This window comes from Microtus oregoni, unplaced genomic scaffold, assembly GCF_018167655.1.
Source record: "Microtus oregoni isolate MIOR12 unplaced genomic scaffold, Mior012 000071F_ref0000514, whole genome shotgun sequence".
NCBI classification, from domain to species: Eukaryota; Metazoa; Chordata; class Mammalia; order Rodentia; family Cricetidae; genus Microtus; species Microtus oregoni.
Window position 1 is genome coordinate 3,590,615 of NW_024543978.1, and position 17,910 is coordinate 3,608,524.

Sequence of the window (17,910 nt, forward strand, 5' to 3'; positions counted from 1 at the left end):
AGAGAGAGAAACACAGATACACATATAGAGATGCACAGAGAGATACACATATAGAGATACACATATAGAGAGGCACACACACACAGAGATACACACACACACAGATACACACACATCATAGATGAACCTCAAATTAAAAAAAAAACCACACACACACAGTTACTTAGATTTCAGATGCTTTCTTTGAAAGCTCGGAGTGAAGCCTGATTGTCAACGGGGTCCCAAAGACACTGTCTATGTTGGAGGCAAAACTCTGGCAGGTGGCCAAGAACACAGGCGGCCTACCTGTCAGAGTTCAGAGTACCCACAAGGGTTGACCATGCAAACATTCTAAAGTATTTACTGAGTATGACTTCAAGCCATGGTCTGAGTTAGGTGCCAGGAATCCCTGGGGGGGGGGGGGGGGGGGACCAATCTGTCTCCATCCTTGCAGAGCGTGGGATAAGAAGGCCTTCCACCCATTACAACTGATCTCACATTGCCGGACGCCTACTGTGTGCCCTGTCCACCCATTACAACTGATCTCACATTGCCGGAGCACCTACTGTGTGCCCTGTGTACTGGGCATTGAGCAGGACAGGCCTGGTCTCTACTTGTGACCAGCAGGCTGAATGGCAGAAAGGACACACGTCTACAGGCTGCAGTGTGGGATCAGAAGCAGAGAAGGGAGCCCACCGGGACCACCCGTTTGAAGGATGGACGGACGGACGGGGACTCAGGATGCAACAGAACAAGATCCTTCCGGGTGAGCTTCCTTTCTGGAGCCTCAACTTCCAACCCATTTCCAAGTGACAGTGGTGTGGAGGAAGGGACAATGAGGGTTGACTGGAGGACAGGGGGAGGGGGAGGAGGAGGAAGGGAGAGCATCGGAGGCTCTCAGGCTAGCTGTCCCCAGCTTGTCCCTGGGATGCTCCCCGAGGCAGGTCTGATCGCTAACCCAGAGTCAGGTAAGGACAGCAGACCCCACATGCTCTGTAGAGCTCAGAGACCTCTGCTACATCTCGTCCTAACGTCCGGACTGAGGACTGGACATCTTAAAATTTACAGCACCGAAGGGGGAGGGGCTGGGAGGAAGGATGTGGGTTACAGTGCTGTTACCCAATCTCCAAAGGATTAAGCTGGGAGCTCAAAGGCAGGGCTGCTACAGGTATCTCTGCGGCCTTTCAGGGTCGCCAGGAAGCCTGACAACCCCAAGCATGAACAGTGCTGCAGAACCTTGGGGCCCAGAGTCACAGACCCAATCACACAGCACTCAGGGTCACAGGGGTCACCTGCTTCAGTCAAGCCCTGGCCTCTGGGCAGGACCTTGGAGACAGGACCCAGCTTTCATGTGCTTTCTGCCTGCCTGGCACACTGGGCACGCTTGTGAATTCTTCAACAGTTCGTCTTGTTTTCATTCTTGTCAAGAGTAATTTGTCAATCAACTTCTCGAGTGGTTAAAATAATTTGGTAAGTTGCATACACAAGAGTGGATGCTGAGTCCTCTGCTGCCATCTTATGCGCCCCCACCGCGCCCCCACCGCACCCCCAAATCTGTGGGTGAGTGGCTTTGTCTCCACCATCCTCCCAGCCCTGGGGCATGCATGTGTCAGAGCTGGGCAGGAAGCTGGGGCTCCTGGGACCCCAGAGGCAATAGCCTGAGACAGGCACTTGCCTGGTAGGTCCCTGGGGCTGGGGAGCTAACTCCACACACACACACACACACACACACACACACACACACCAACCTCACTAATTGCTTACAGCTGCAGCTAATAGGCCAGCAGCGCAGCGGGAGGGCCCTAAGGCCCAGGCTTCTTGGCTCCTGGGGTTGGTGGCTCAGGAAGCTGAAACTGAGCTTCCAGGAGCCCAGGGTTGGCAGCCTGTGCTCCAGTTCCCACCAGCACTCCTGCCCTGGGTCCGCAGCCTCTCTCCGAGTCCTTTTCTCTCTCAGAAGAAGGTAGGCTCACACGAGAGGGGTCCTCACAGCACCTGCTGCTGTGGCCTCTCATTTGGTCATTCACTCTTGGAACCAATCATATGGTTGATTCTGAGATGGCAGAGGCAATAGTTCAGCACGGTGCAATCCCATTTCCCACCGATTTGGGTGTGAGGGTGCAGCACAGTGAGTGAGAACCTTCTGGATCCTTGGGTAGGAGGTGGTGGGGTGAATATCCCTAGACCATTCTTAGAGCTCAGACAGAAACTGGACCACAGCCTGGATTCTGACCCTCAGCATCACCCAGGCAGATCCTAGGAGCAGTGAGGGCCACAGTTAGGCCCCTGCCTTGTCTAAATGGAAGGGTCAGAGCCACGAAACAGTCATTTGTGAGCTGAGGGCTGTGGAGTGTCGTCTGTGAGAGCGAATGGGAGCCCTTGGGGCTGCGATGGCTCAGCAATAGAGAACTTGCTGCTCTCCAGGAGGGCGGGGTTCAGTTTGCAGCACCCATTTTTGGCAGCTGACAGCTGTTTGTGACCCCAGTTCCTGGAGATCTAACCCCTTTTTCTGGCCTCTGCAGGTACCCAGGAACCCAGGCCATCCCCAGGTCCATACCTGACGTCGTCTGCTTCAGCTTCTCGTTTTTCTTTTTCCTCCATTTCCACGGTTTGAAGATCCTGCCCAGTGTGGCCAGCTTGCTGTTCCTCCGCACAGGGGGAGTTCGAATCCCTGAGACCAGAGGCTCGGAGCGTGCTGGGGGAGTTTGGTCCATCTCATCTGCAAGATAAGAACAGGGAAGGTTCTCACGAGATGATTATCAGGCTCCAGAGACCCAGGCGATCATCCTTCTTTATGTGACCGCATAGACAGCTCAGGGAATAGGCGCAGCGCTGGACTTTCTCCTGCCTCCTCTGACACAGTACACACAGGAGGCTGGATAATTTAGAAGTGGTGTGATCCTTTTTCCTTCCATGGTGACCCTCCTCCCATAGCCCTTACAGTTTACAGACCTTGCCCACCCTATCACTTTACTGTCATGGTCTAAAGGCTGATGGGCTGCATGATGAACTGCCCTCTGCCCCAGGACCTTTGCACATGCTGTGCCTACCGCCCACACTGCTTTCCTTCCCAGTTCTCCTCTACACTGCACATGACATTGTCATCTACAAACATGTTGGGCTTTGGGATGCATCTATAGCGATCCTGGGATGCATGCTATGTGGAGACTGTAGTTTAAACACACATATTGGACGTAAGCAATGTACTCAGATAAGTGTTTTTTCCCTCCAGGAAATCTTCACCCTCTCCCTGTGCAGACTGTGCCAAGCCCTTGGCTTATGCCCTATACATATAGGCATCAAGGAACCACAAAATCCCCCCGGGCCCCTTCCCTTGCTCATCAGCTGTCCAAGAGCTGGGCACAGACCAGGCACAGCAGCAGAACACAGCACAGGTCTGCCCATCAGACCATCCCAGGAAACGGCTGCAGAGCAAGCCAACCCCTGAGTGGACGGGGGCGGGGCCTTGCAGTGAGACAATGGTTTTACCCTGTAAACATTTGTTTCTTGTACTTGGTTAATAAAATGCTGATTGGCTGGTAGCCAGGCAGGAAGTAGAGGCGGAGCAATAAGAACAGGAACATTCTGGGAAGAGGATTCTGTAGTCTGCAATCGTGACCCAGCCACAGAGGAAGCAAGCTGTGACTGCCTCACCAAATAAGGTACCGAGCCACGTGGCTAACATAGACAAGAATAATGGGCTAACATAAGTTTTAAGAGTTAATAAGAAGTTTGAGCTACTAGGCCAATCTGGTTATAACTAATGTAGACCTCTGTGTGATTTCTTTGGGACTTAATGACTGCGGAATGGAAAGGGACAGAAACTCAGACAATAGAGTCCCTCCTTCCTGGTGACTTAGGACATGGGCACACAGTAGAGGGTATACATAGACAGATGGATGGTGTAGGATGCCCTTCTGTATATGTGTTGCTTTTATAGGTTGAATAATAAAGTTGTTTTGGCCAATAGCTTAGCAGAGTAAAGCTAGGCAGGAAATCCAAACAGAGATATAGAGAGAGTAGGCAGAGTCAGGCAGCCGCCAGCCAGCCCCGGAGGAAAGAAGACACGTAGAGAGTGAAGTAATGCCACAACCATGTGGTAATACAGAGACTAATGGAAATGGGTTAATTTATGTAAGAGCTAGCTAGGAATATGTCTGAGCCATATGGCCAAACAGAGTTGTAATTAATACAGTTTCTGTGTGATTATTCAGGTCTGGGAGGCCGGCAAATGAAAGAGCAGTCTCCATCTACAGATGGCCCAGGAAAGTCCAAGTAGTGTGATGTGTCACTCTGAGGACAGTAGCAACCTGCTGGCCTACCTGTTACCTGTGGTCTCAGTCTGTGTGATGTAATCCCAGATCCTGGTCTCCTAATCAAGGAACTGAGATAAAGCTAACCCACTTATGCAAAAGTAGTGAGGGAGTGCCACTTATAACTGATGCAAGGGACTAGCAGGCCACATGAGTCAAGGACCCAGTAGTTTATTTTCTGTGGTTCCCTTCGTGGTGTTTGAGAGAAGGAAGGACTGTTCTCTATTCAGACTGACAACTGGTCACACAGTCATTTCTCTACTGTACATGATGCTTCTGATTGTTATCATGTGTGTGTCTAATTATGTACAGACATAAGATGACAAGTAGGGGGCTTTCTCCCCCAGAATTTGCCTTATTGAGAATGTACCCCAAAATGAGCTCAGGTCAGATCATCCTTCTCTGATCATACCTGGACATAGAGCATGATCGAGGGGAACTGTCAAGTTTGACGGTTGTCAAGGGAAGAAAATCAGCCCTCGTTCAACTGGGAGTGTATGCGCAGCCCGATACAGGCAGGGGCCTGGGTGGGGTTTGGGTTGCTAGGAGCACTGTTTGTAGAGGGGTGTGTGTGTGTAGTATAGGCAGGTAAAAGAGCAGGGCTGCCAAGTGTGTTACTAGGAGAGGGGGCAAGTGCTCAAATAAGTGGCATCCAGGTTACCCACATTCCTGTACCTGCCTGTCTCAGATCCACTGGAGACTGGCTTGCTTGCTCTCCTCTCCCTAACCAGGGTACAGATGTGGAAGAGAAACAGGCAGAGACAGGAACACAGATGGCGACAGACCCAAGGAGAACCAAGAGGTCAAAACCACCATGCAAGTGGGGCATGACGATGCAGAGAGGCAGAGGCAGGGGGAAACTGTTTAAGTTTGAGAAAGCCTGGGCTACATCAGGAGTTCCAGGCTAGTCATACACACCCTGAACCTCTAACAGCCTGGGGTCCATTCGCCACCAGGGAAGGGCTGCTCTGTTAATGTGACCTCCCTGCAGGTACCGCAAACCGATACATGAAGGGGTCCCAAGAGTCCATTCCCCACTGTGGTGTCACAGGTGTCACTGTCCTGACAAATAGTGAGGAACAGGACACACCAGGGACAAGGACAGCTGAAAGGGGCAGTCAGTCTTGGATGCCTCCTGCTGTCACTTCTCCATGGCCACACAGTCCATGCAGGATGCAGACGGTCTCTCCCTTCCCAAGGCAAACTATCTCATGAGCCTCCCCCTTCCCTTTCCTTCCTCCGCCCACTGGTGCCAGATGGGTATGGAACTGCCAGTCTGTTGGTCCCAGCAACATTCTTGGCACAACAGGACATAAGATGGGAATAGGCCAAGTCTCCTAAACCTCCGGTTCACGTGATGGGGATGTCAACAAATGCATTCGAGGGTACAGTATCCTCTTGCTTCCAGTCATGGAAGGGTAAGAGAGTCGCAGAGGGAATCTGGAGGAAGGGGAGTCGGGGTGGGGATGCCCATCAAGACAGATAACTAGCGGATTCCCATAAGAGACTCCATGTGGGCCCTGGAGGAGGATGACACACGAATGGTCGAGCATCCTAGCAGCCAGGGAAAGCAGCAGCACACACAGATTATAAACTACAAGTCAGCCAAATGACTCTGTTAATTACCCAGATCACTAGGACCCTGGCCAAAGTGCCGGCAGCTAGGCCTCGTATACCTACACTGGACGCCTGCCCTGTGTTCTGGGAGCCTTAGATATAGGAAGCCAGATATATCACTTCCTGCTCAGCCCCACCTCAGGCGCTCCCTGGCCAGGGGAAGACAAACTGCCAATACAGTCTGATGCCCCTGCCATTGTCACTGTCTGCTGGGGAATATTATTTTCGGGTGTGTGACTTTTGTTTACACTGCATTTGTTTGACTCTGTGAAGCTGTGTTACCGTGCCTGTCTAAAACACTTGATGGTCCTAATAAAGAGATGAACAGCCAAGAGCAAGGCAGGAGCAAGGATAGGTGGGGCTGGCAGGCAGAGAGGATAAATAGAAGGAGAAATCTGGGCGCAAGGAAAAAGAGGAGCAAGAGATCAAGAAGAGGAGGCCATTAGGGGCCAGTCACCCAGCTACACAGCCAGCCACAGAGAAAGAAGTAAGGTATTCAGAAATAGAGAAAGATAAAAGCCCAGAGGCAAAAGGTAGTCGGGATAATTTAAGACAGAAAAGCTGGCAAGAAACAAGTCATGCTAAGGTTAGGCATTCATAAGTAATAGTAAGCCTCCATTTGATTTATTTGGGAGCTGGGTGATGGGCCCCTCAAAAAGCAAAAAGAGTAAAATATCCCACAATAACAGCCCAGCCTTCAGGACAGTACACTTACGGCTGGTGTGCTCTGCCATAGCCCTGCCGTCAGCCCTGCCCAGCCTTCAGGACAGTACACTCACAGCTGGTGAGACACTGAGAATGTGAGGCCAGAGGCAGCCCTGGCCTCCATCCTTCTCTGATGCTTCATAGCAGTACAAAGTGTTGGCCATTCTCCTCCCATCTTGTGCCCTCTCCGCACTATGGTCTGTCATGATGGGTAGGGATATCTGTCTTTGCTGTGATGTGTGACTTGCTTCTACACGGAGTAAGGGGAGTGGGCAGGAGGTCCAGCTTCCTCTCCCTCTTCCTCTCTTCTTCCTCTCCTTTAGCCACCTTCTCTTCCTTCTCCTCTCCCTCCTCCATGCCTTTCTCCTCCCCCTCCTCTTCCTCCTCCATTCTCATTATCACTGTCAATATTGTCACTTTGTTTGACTCCCGCAACCTCCTCCTCCAGCCCTCCATGGTCAGCATAGGCTCTGGGCTCTGACACATGGTCATCCTCACTGCATAGAGGAGAGCAAGGGGAACTTTGGCTTCTCATCAGACTACAATCCTCCCTTCACTTAAGAACTCATCCATCCATCCATTCATCCACCCACCCATCCATCCATCTACCCACCCATCCATCCATCAACCACCCATCCACCCATTCATCCATCATCCACCCATCCATCCATCCACTCTATACCATTCTGCAAATATGCACAGGCACCAACTGTGTACCAGGGACTTGTCTGGAGACAGCATGTATAGAGGAGGGGGAAGGCATAGAACACTTGGGTTGTAGTTGCCTGGGGGACAAGGACCAGAAAGCGTTAGTAGAGATAGCGTGTGCTCATCTATAGAAGATGGTCCCTGACATTCACCCACCCCTCATCTGCCTTCACCCCACCCATCCCCTACCATGGGAACCACATCACATGCATATTCATGTGTGTGCATGTACGGTCATGGAGGTCTTCACTCTTCCCACACTCACCCCCACTAGGACCTCCAGGACAGAGTTCTGGTGGGGGAGGGGAGACACTGTCCCTAGGGCTCAGGGAATGCACACAGTACATGCAAGATGGAGCCAAGGAGCTCCTGACCCAGAGTCTAGGCTGCATGCTGGCCCTGCCAGCAGGAAGTACTGGGAAGGCTGTGCAGAGCTGAGCTACTGAACTTCAGAGGAAGCTGGCGTCCCTGCAGAACGGGCTGTGAAGGTCAGAGGATGTCCAGGGAGGGATGGCAAAGGGTGAGAATCAGGACTCTGTGAGGCATTTGACTGTGATCAACAATTCAGCAGGGAGCCACCACAGAATCTTCAGGTCAGAAGCTCCGTACATGATATCAGATGAAGCTCCGTCAGAAGCTCCGTACATGATATCAGATGAACCACGTACCATAGAGCAGCTGCTCCTAGTGGCCCTCACACCAACAGGGAATCAAAAGGCTTCATGGGAGAGGGTGGAACAAGCTTACAGAGGTCTGAAAGCTGTGGAGTTGGGCCCCTCTCCTCCTCCTACCCCAAGTATCTCAAACCCAGGCCAGGTGGGGGTCCAAGCAGCAAGGTCAGCTTGCGTGCATGTTCTGGCATTTGGATAGAGATTACCTTCAAACACCTCAGACAGAGATGGGCAAGTGTCTTGAACTTGTGTATGGGGAACTCACTGAGGAGAGAAAGCCTGGGCTATGTGAGCAGGTACAGCCCACCCAGACACCCTATGGCTGTGCTGACACACCACACAGGAAATGTGCCCTGTGCACATCTTGGTAAATATTCAGTAAGGACCATGGGCGTGTCTTCAGAGGGAGGGGACAGGTGAGCACCCTACTGCCTCCTTCCCACAAGTTCTCTCTGGAGCCTCTCTCTAGAGTCACAGATCCACCTTCTTCTGGTAAAGAGACTGGGGAGGTGCAAAGACCTCATTAGTGGGTCCCATTAGCGGGTCTCTGAGTAATGCAGGAGTGCTAACTGCCGGCTACCTCTGCCACCTCTGCCACCTCTGCCTCCTCTGAGGCATTAGCAGCTAATTGCTATCACACAAGCTTCCACATCTGCTTCCCACGTGCCCCTGTGGTAGCCTTGAGAGAGGCTTCCCTCCTGAGACTCCCAAGCGATGGAAGCATTGGGTCTCCTCCGACGACATATTCACATGCAGGCACACATCCAGCCCCATGTGCAACTCTCATCCCACCTGCCCCACCTCAGGCTCAGGGTGGCCCATGCACAGTGTCCATGCAGGCAAAAGTCCAAAGCAATTCTGGGAGCCACACCTGGCTGGCTTCAATGAACCGCAGGACTGGTTTCTATACCCACTGCATGAGAGTCCTGGTTCCAAGCCCTTATTCACAGAGTTCTCTGGGCTCCCATGAGCTCCCGTCCCCTCAGCTATTACCCTGCAGCTCATCCTACAACATTCAAGGCTGCTGGAAAGAAGACCTGCTCAGCCAGAGACTCCAGGATACAGGGCTGCAAAGGCTGGAAAGCGGATCCTCCCAGTCCATCACTCTTATCTGGGTGGATCTCAGTCTCGAGTGTGGGCTGGGGTGGGGGGTGAAGCTCACTCCAAACCCGTCCAGTCTCAAAAATCCCCACAAGCCCTTGAAACAGTGGCTCCTCCCCTCAGAGGTGCCCAGGGACCATGCCTGCAGGGTATTTAAAAGGCCTCTTCAGGAAACACCATGTGGTTTTCCAGGTCCTTCTCTCTGTCTCCTCTCTGGGGGCCAGGAGACCATCCGGGAGCATTTTACTCATTAAACCTGGACTTGTAATTCTTCATCTGGCTTGGTTTGATTGACTGCATCAACAGAGAGACTTAATATCGGGGTACAGAAACCTTCCAACTCTGATACACAAGTAGAGTGTCAACGGGCATTTCTGCTTCTCCCCTGCAGCCTCCTCTTTCCTTCTCTACCAAGACACCTTCCCTTCTAAATATCATCGGAAGAGAGCCCAGCTCCTTGGGGAATGATATCAGACACTTGGGACCCAGGGGTCTCAGGGTGGGCAGGGACCATCTATACCAGACCACAGAGGAAAATGGTTCATTCTCTCCTTGATGACTTCATTCACTCACGAACTCACTTATCCACTGTTGGAAGAGGGCTGCTTTGCACCATGACGGCTCAGACTTCCAGACAGAGCTACGGGAGCCATTGTCCTTCAAAGTGTTGGCTTCTGAGAGAATAAGAGGTGGGCTCTGGAAGCCCCTGGTAACCGCGGAATGTGATGGAGAACTCTGAATTCTGTATTGAGTCCTTCCTCTCCCACAGTCTAACAGAGGATACCAAAGGAATGTCAGAATGGAAAAGAGCTCGCTACTCGATTTGAGGGTTCCGAAATGGTGCTGGGCATTGTCCCTGTGGTAGAGCTTGCTGACCTCAGGGAAAACCAGGAGGAGCCCAGACAGGGCCTGCTGCAAGGGGATCTCTTGAGAAGTGAAAGCTACTGGGGGTGGGTGAGGAGGGGCTTTGAACTCAGGGTAGAAAGGGCTCAGAATCACAAAAGCTGGGCTCTTCTGAGAGGGCAGAGTGGGAATGATGCCAGCCCCAGATGCTAGGGAGCCCAGGTTAACACATGAACACAGAAGAGTCAGATCTAACACAGGCGTCATGGCGACAGGTTATGACCTCTACCCACACAACCAAGCACACGCCCAACCAGCCCCTCAGCAGTGGTGTCTCACTGAATAATCTCTAATTTAAGAAATAAATTTGTTAACATTGATGCATGAAAAACTAATTTGCCAGCAGAGGTCTATGCATTGGGATTTGAAAGATCACAGGCTAGAGTTGAGGGGACAGAACAGAGGGCTCAGCCAAGAGCCGTGTGTGGCTATGGCGTGTACTGAGGACACCAGGGAATCACTGAGAACCCTAATGCCAGACCAGCCTTGAGACCACGGTGGATGGCAGACCACAGGCTGACAGGGCTGAAGGTCAGGGGCCCCGGGACAAGACCACGGAATCAGGAAGCAGGGTTTGCTGCGTTTTTTACCACAGGACACAGCAGTGGATACAGTATGCTGCTATGTGCCATGCTCTGTCTCATGCTCCTAACGTGAACTAGAACCTTCTATCCCATCCCAACCCCAGCAGGTCGAGCATCGTTTTCATCCTCGTGTTCACACAGGGAGTAACCAGGATGTTCTTTAGACGTATGTGCCCTCCCGTGCATCCGCAATCGGACTAGTGAGAGAATTGACTCCAAGGAAAGGTGATATCTTCTCATGAACCTCACACTGGGATAAGGGAGAGGTTGAAGCCAGCTTCAGGAACTTATCTCCCAGGTAGAGATTCCGCTCTGGTCTCATGCCTTGTCAGACACCCTGCAGGGGAAACAAGGAGCCCAGACAATGACTGGCGGGTCAGTGATGGGCGGGACCTGAGCCAATGGTCAGTGATGGGCGGGACCACACCTTGACCAGGATTGCTTTGCTGTGGGTTTCTCGTCCTCTCTTTAAATCTAAACCTCATGTCAGGATCCAGAAGAGGGACTTGGGGGGTCACTGAACCTCCATTCCTCTTCCCAGTGTGGCCACATTGAATAAATCTCCTGTTTTTACATTACTTTGTCTTTAATTGACCCATTGAAGACTGGAGGCCAAGCCTGGCTTGTTGATCCAGGCTCTGACCCTAACAGCTGCAGTAACGTCACCATGGCATGACAGTGGACGCTGAGCAGTGGCTGAATGCATTGGGTGATAAGAGCCAGAACCCTCTTCTTACCCTGTCTGCTCCCCTTAGCTGATCACCTGTACCATCAGAAAAGGGAGGGGGAGGTGGGGACTCGGGGACTAAACCACCAAGGTGACCTGGAACAGAGTCTTTATGTAAGGCAACAGGCCCAAGATTTGACAGCCATCCCTACGACGTCCACCATGCATGTGTGTGAACCTACAAAATCAAACCTAAAAAGTTTCAAGTTTCTCGTATGCAAACGCGCTGGCTCTGTGACCTCTGCCCTGGATAACTGCCCAGTAACATAGCAACGGTTTGCTGTTCCTGTCAAGCATGCTCAATAAAGGCAAAACAGGTAGATATACCAGTACAATCTCCAGGGGCAGGATGAGTGCCCCCTACAGGCGGGAACTGGTCACGACAGGGGGTGATGACAAGATGCTTGTTTATAAGGAGGTTGGGAAGGACGCATCCTCCAAGGGAATACCCCAAGGTCTGTAATGACTTAGAGCCTCCCAGGACCCTGAATGCATGAACAACCTCATGCCCCGCACCAACCCATGGGGAACTCAGCTGTCACCCTCATTTTCTCTCTCACTGGCAGAGGAGGTGCAATCACCAGAAGAAACGATCGAGGCTGGCTAAGCTTGGGCATATAAAGCCACAGGGCACACGTACTAACGTATTCCTGGGTGCCCAAGGGGAGGCTACTGAAAGTTCCCGGTTGCTTCTAGAGTTAATAGCTCCAGGAGGCAGGAAGCCAGGGCACAAAGCAGATAGTGAGCATCTGCACCTGAGGCAGTCAATAGAGCCCAGGCTCTCTGACCTAGCTCACCCTCAGCCACTATCTGAACTAGTGGGTGACACCGGTGCTGTCTACAGGATACCAGGTGACTCCACAGAGGGACGCTCTGTCTATGATAAGAAGAAGTTACTCAGAAACATTATCTATACCACCAAGACCCTCTAAAGGCTCCGAGAAGTCGATCGTAGGCAATCCCGGTGAGCCTGATCCTGCCTGCCAGCAACAGCTCTGCAAACTGCAGAGTAGAACAAGAGCCACATGACCAGGCTCAGTATCCTCCTGGTCAATGTTAATGCCTAGTTCTTGTATTGAAAACAAAAGTCTTCCCTAATATCTGTGCTACAAAATTAATAAGAATTCTCCAAGATCATACTAGAAGAAGTTGGTCCTTAAACCCTCTAAGCCACCATGTTCCCATATCTGCCCAAGGCCCTGTACCAAGCAGTCATTAAGGTAAGAGAAATGACCACTGCTGCCACCTCTGACATCACCTGAGCAGCCTTTCTCGCTCAGATGGATTGTGGAGAAGGCAGTGCTCCAACCAGAATGCCACCTGCTTAGAATCAGCCCGTGATTCTGCCAATGGTTTCCAGGCCTGCCAGACAGATGGCTAGTTCCCCAGGCAAAACTGAGTGCAGGTCTGTAGCTCAGGCGGCTCTGGGGATGCTGGGAAGAGCTGGAAGCAAGAACACGGATAGGAGACGGTGGGGTTCGGAGGAGGAAAGGGAGCATTACCATCAGCATCAATCTTTCTGCTATTTAGATGCTTCTAGATTTTCTCAGATCAAACTCTGAGATAAAGAGTCAGGCAAGAAGCCACCTACATATTCACAGGGTTAAAGGCAACTTCTAGAGACATTCTTATAAAAAATGTGTTTTTACAGGAAGGAGAGATAAAGGAAAAAGCATCGGGGGGGGGGGAACCTCAGTACTCTGGCACAAATCTAAGCAAAAGTCTGATTCAAGGTCTGCACACCTGAACTTTCTAAAACCACAGAGCGAGGTTAGCATCCTCCATGATGGCCGTGAAAGCTGCAGATAAGCAAGAGTTCATTTTAAAAAGTGGGTCTCTTGGGGTGAGGAGGACAGCTCCATGGATGCTGTGCTCCCCATGTAAGAGGGACTGAGTTTGGTCCCCAGCAGCCACGTAAAAAGCCAGCCAGATGAGGCAGTATTCACTTATAATCCCAGAGCAGAGAGAGGGAGAGCTAGCAGCCCCTGTAGCTCTCTGCTGGTCAGCCTGGCCTGACGGGTGAGCCCCAGGACCCAGAGAGAGACTCTGTCTCAAAAACACAAGGACAGCATCTGAGGTTCGTCTCTGGCCTTCACACATTTGTAGGACATGTACCCGAGCATATGTGTTTCAAGCACACAAAAACACGTGTGTGCACATCTGCATACACAAAACACATGCACACATCTGTATACACAAAGGCAGGTATCTTGCTTGGTTTAGTGTTGGAAGACCCTACGCCAAAAGATTATGTTTGAAAAGTGAGCTGCTGTTTCATTTTGAGGTCAGAAATGGGCAGATATCTTCTCTAAAGGCCAGGTGACAAATGTCAAGGTCTCTAGTTGTGAGAGCAGGATAAACCAGTGACCGTGACTATATTTGAATAAAATTTTATTGACAAAAACTAGAGGCACCTGGATTTGGTCCATAGCACATCAACTGCTCTGGGTGACCTTTGAAAATGTCTTGAGGGAAAAACTCCTACTGGTCCCTCTGAGCATAAGAAGACAGGAAATAACTGGCTGAAGGTCCCTGTGTCATTATCTGTGTATTATCCCACACTATACAACCTGTGACCTGGGTCTCAGCCACAGGGTCTTCAGCTCAATTTACAATTTACTCTTGTCTTATAGCTTCATCCATTTTACATCCATTGTGGCTACTTTACCATAAGGACAAAAATTAAATAAAAAATAAAGGTCCTTAAAACAGAGTCTAGGACATCCCAGTCAGGGCTTGGTAAGCAGGCATAAACCAAATGGAAACAAGCCAGAATTTCTTTGGCTTAAGTTCACCCATGGGAACTAGTCCAGGATCTTTCTAGAACACAGCATGTTCCTGCAGGTTTACCAGGTTTGGGCTCTTTCACAGTCTCCATAAACTCGGGAACCACATGACATGACATGCTGTGCATGGAGGAGACCTTCCACCCAGGAGCAAAGGACCCTGAGAAGCACACAGGGCCTGTGCATGATCCGTCTTCTCAGGAACTGATTTTGCTTCTGGCCCCTACCCTGCTGGCCCTGCTTCCTTTGGTGATTGTCACGGATGCAACAGAGCGAGATGAGGCTATCCAGAGCAGCCAGCTCTCTGATGGGGCTGTCCTCCTGGTGGCCTGTCTGCTAGGTGACCTTGAAGATGGCCAGTGTTGTGAGAAACAGCCCTTCTGTGCCCAGGGAGATCCAACCCCACTAGCTCACTAGGTGAAGACATGGCCAGCCCCATTTCTGCTCTCCTAGGGCCCAGTTCACCAACTTGGATCACACTGGGAGCTCCAGGGAGTTCCTCAACTTCCACGGGGATTGGGGTAAGCCCACAGCACCACCTCTAATCCAGCTTCTGATGAGAACAGCCTCTGCTCCTGTGCAGTCTGGGAGGCAGGAGATGGTAACAGCAGGTGGACAAGACACCCGAACAGGGAGATTCATGGCGTCTACTTTCCCCAGGCCGGCCTGGCCCCTCCAACGCCTACTCCTACGCTCTCTGCACATATCCACAACACAGCCCTCTAACAGACTCCAGGGTGCTTCCATGTCCTCAATCCCTGGATATCTCTCCCATCACCTCAGAAGCTTCCTCTAGCTCTCCCCCAGCTCCAGACCCCAGACTGGCAGCCCTACTAGAAGGCTCTTCCTCATACCCTCACCAGAAACCACTTCTTGCTTCTTGTTATTTGAACTTCTCACCCATTTGAACTGTTGATCACCTCAGCACCCCACCCCACACCTCAGCTCTGCCTATGAGCCTCACACGCACACACACACACACACGCACACGCACACGCACACATACACACACGCACACACACACACACACACACGCACACACACACACCTTTCTGGAAGCACACCATCTCACAGACTTGCTATTGTCCATTTCTCCCCCACTGCAGTGACCCGGTTTGAAGCAGGCACCCGACACACGCTTTGAAAGGAATCGCTGGATAAATTCATGAACTGAAGGAGTCAGGAGAAAGACTGAGCAGGCTCTGTGGTTGGAAAACAAGATGGGTCTCTTACCCAGAAAGGACTTCCTGGGAAAGTAAACCCAGTGGAGAATCGGCAGGCGCTAAGCAAGCTTTAGCAAAGACAAGCAAAGGTAACAACATGCTACGGTGGGGTCATGGCACATGTGTGAGCCCGTGAACTGGGTGACTGCCATTCAGGGACCTGGCCCCTGCGCTGCTATGACATGGCTGGAGAGAACTTCTGAACTGTTGGATTCTTGGCTGGGAGGCTGGGTGATTACTGAACTCTCTGCCATGGCCCACATTGACTTACTGACCCACGAGGATGGAAGTATTGGTTTATACTATAATCCAGATCAACCCCCGAAACCTGAAAAGCCAATCATAAGAGATGGCAAGCATGGGAGTCTATCTGTAGGCCAATCCACAGGCATGGAAAGTGGGAGTGGCCGCCAGGGGCTGGAGGCAGGGGTAACAGGCTGTGTGACACAGGAAATGGCTGGATGGCCACGCTCGTGTACTGAATGTCACAAGCTGTCCGGGTCACTGGGTCATGAATTTGACCTCAACTGCCCTAAAGTAAAGAGGTGACTACCGACTGCACCTCTGATGCTGGGTGACTTTGGGCTAAGTCCTGTGTGTACCTCACTGAGTGACATCTTCAAACCAGCACCTGGGTGTGCAAATCTCCTGGGGCAAGAACTGCACTCCTGTCAACTCCACGAGGCCTTTGCACCCCTGAGCTGCAGAGGGAAGTCAAATCCATACCTGACTCACAAACGGGGCTTGTGCACCAGGTAGGAAATGCAACCAGGGGTGGGCAGGGCCACATGCCCTCCACCGAGGAAGTAGAAAACAGCACAGAGTTCCTGGGCCCAGAGGGAGAAGCCAGCACAGATGGCTGGAGACCTCAGGGTCCTAGTGTGAGAACGGCCCTCAGAGCCAGGGCAGGATTAGTGTCTGCTGGGAGCCACCAGGATGTGGGGAGGGGAGGGAGTTCCTTACTTCCTGTTAAGTGACAAAACTGATTTGGGCTTGGCCATGGTACCGCTGTGTGACAGGACAACGTCACTAAACGCCGCTGAATCGTAGCTTTACAGTTTATTTATTTAAGACTGTGTCCAAAGGCCAGGGCAGAGACTCAGGGTGGAATGCACTTGCTCGACAAGCGTGAGGACATGAGTTTGAATCTCTGGCACCCATGTAAAAAGGCTGACCATGGCTATGCAAGCCTAGATCCCCAGCACTGGGGGGTGGGTCCCAGAAAGGTGGATGCTGACCATGGCTATGCAAGCCTAGATCCCCCAGCACTGGGGGGGGGGGTCCCAGAAAGGTGGATGCTGACCATGGCTATGCAAGCCTAGATCCCCAGCACTGGGGGGGGTCCCAGAAAGGTGGATGTTGACCATGGTTAACAAGCCTAGATCCCCAGCATTGGGGAGTCCCAGAAAGGTAGATACTGACCGTGGCTATGCAAGCCTAGATCCCCAGCACTGGGGGGGTCCCAGACATGTACATCTAGAGAGCTCACAGGCAACCAAGCCATGGCGGCCGAAAGAGGGAGCTAATAGTTTACAGAGGGAGAGACCCTGGCTCCAGCAACAAGCTGGAGAGCTGTAGAGGAAGACAGCTGGTGTCTTCTCACTCTGACCTCTACATATGTGCACATAGACTGGCACACCCAAACCCAAGTGCATGTAACACGCTTCACGCACATATGCACAAAGAATCTGATCAAAAGGCAACCCTGAAACAAAGAGCCAGAATCCGGTTAAAAAACAAACAAACAACATTTCCAACATGTTGGACTGACCCACTCTGGTTTCGCCAGCATGGAAAGAGCGGGGTTGGGGGAGGTCAAGAATGTGCATTTCCATCGGGACTGTATAGCACAGAGACGAAACCCCCAGAAAGGCTCGAGATGCAGCAGCCTCCAACAAGGACTGGCTGAATCCCTCTTCAGGTCCCTCCAGAGAAGGAGACTGCACAGGTCCCTGAAGCCATCCAAAGCTGGGGTACCCAGACCAGAGTCCAAGAAGGCAAACACCGGTCAGCTGCTCCGTGCACACATCAGAGACCCGCTCAGCTGCCTCCCTCCAACTCCTCACTCGCCAGCTGCCTGAACAACACAAAGGGGCTTTGATTGCAGTTTGTAGCCCAGCAGGCAAGTTTGCATGTGTGGCTTAAATGTTTCAGCTAAACTGAGGCCCTGGGGACCACTCAGGTCTCCACCTTAGAAACCACTTCTTCCCTTATCCATTAGGCAAATGTAATCAAGGCCAAGAACACTAGGCCTTGCTGCAGGTTGAAACCAGCCTGGATAAGAACAGAGGAGAGGACCCTGCTCCTGAACCCACCCATTCCTCAGTAGGGTGCAGACACAAAGATGTTCTAGGTCAGCTGTGAATGAGGGTGAGGCAGAGATGGCAAGAGTTTCACACACACCTGGGACTGGGAATTGGGGTTCAGGTGCAGCTGGCAGCTCCCTCAAATGATAAACAGTTACCACCTTATAGTCCAGCTCCTGAAAATACAAGCCACATGAAACTGGAATGTGACTGTCAGCTGGTGAGATGACAGCCTGGAAGATCAGCAGTCATACATACAATATCTATAGGGAGATAGATCTATAAATCTA

The 17,910-nt window shown here is 51.6% G+C and overlaps 1 protein-coding gene across 3 annotated transcripts in view; it reads right to left on the reverse strand.

Annotated features, from left to right (window-relative positions):
• Window positions 1–17,910, reverse strand: part of Phactr3 (phosphatase and actin regulator 3) — a 200,122-nt gene that overhangs the window by 68,879 nt on the left and 113,333 nt on the right. For all 3 annotated transcript variants that reach the window (XM_041641932.1, XM_041641931.1, XM_041641933.1), the window contains exon 2: window positions 2,534–2,695. In XM_041641932.1, coding sequence (XP_041497866.1) covers window positions 2,534–2,695 — 162 coding nt within the window. The remainder of the gene's footprint in view (window positions 1–2,533; window positions 2,696–17,910) is intronic.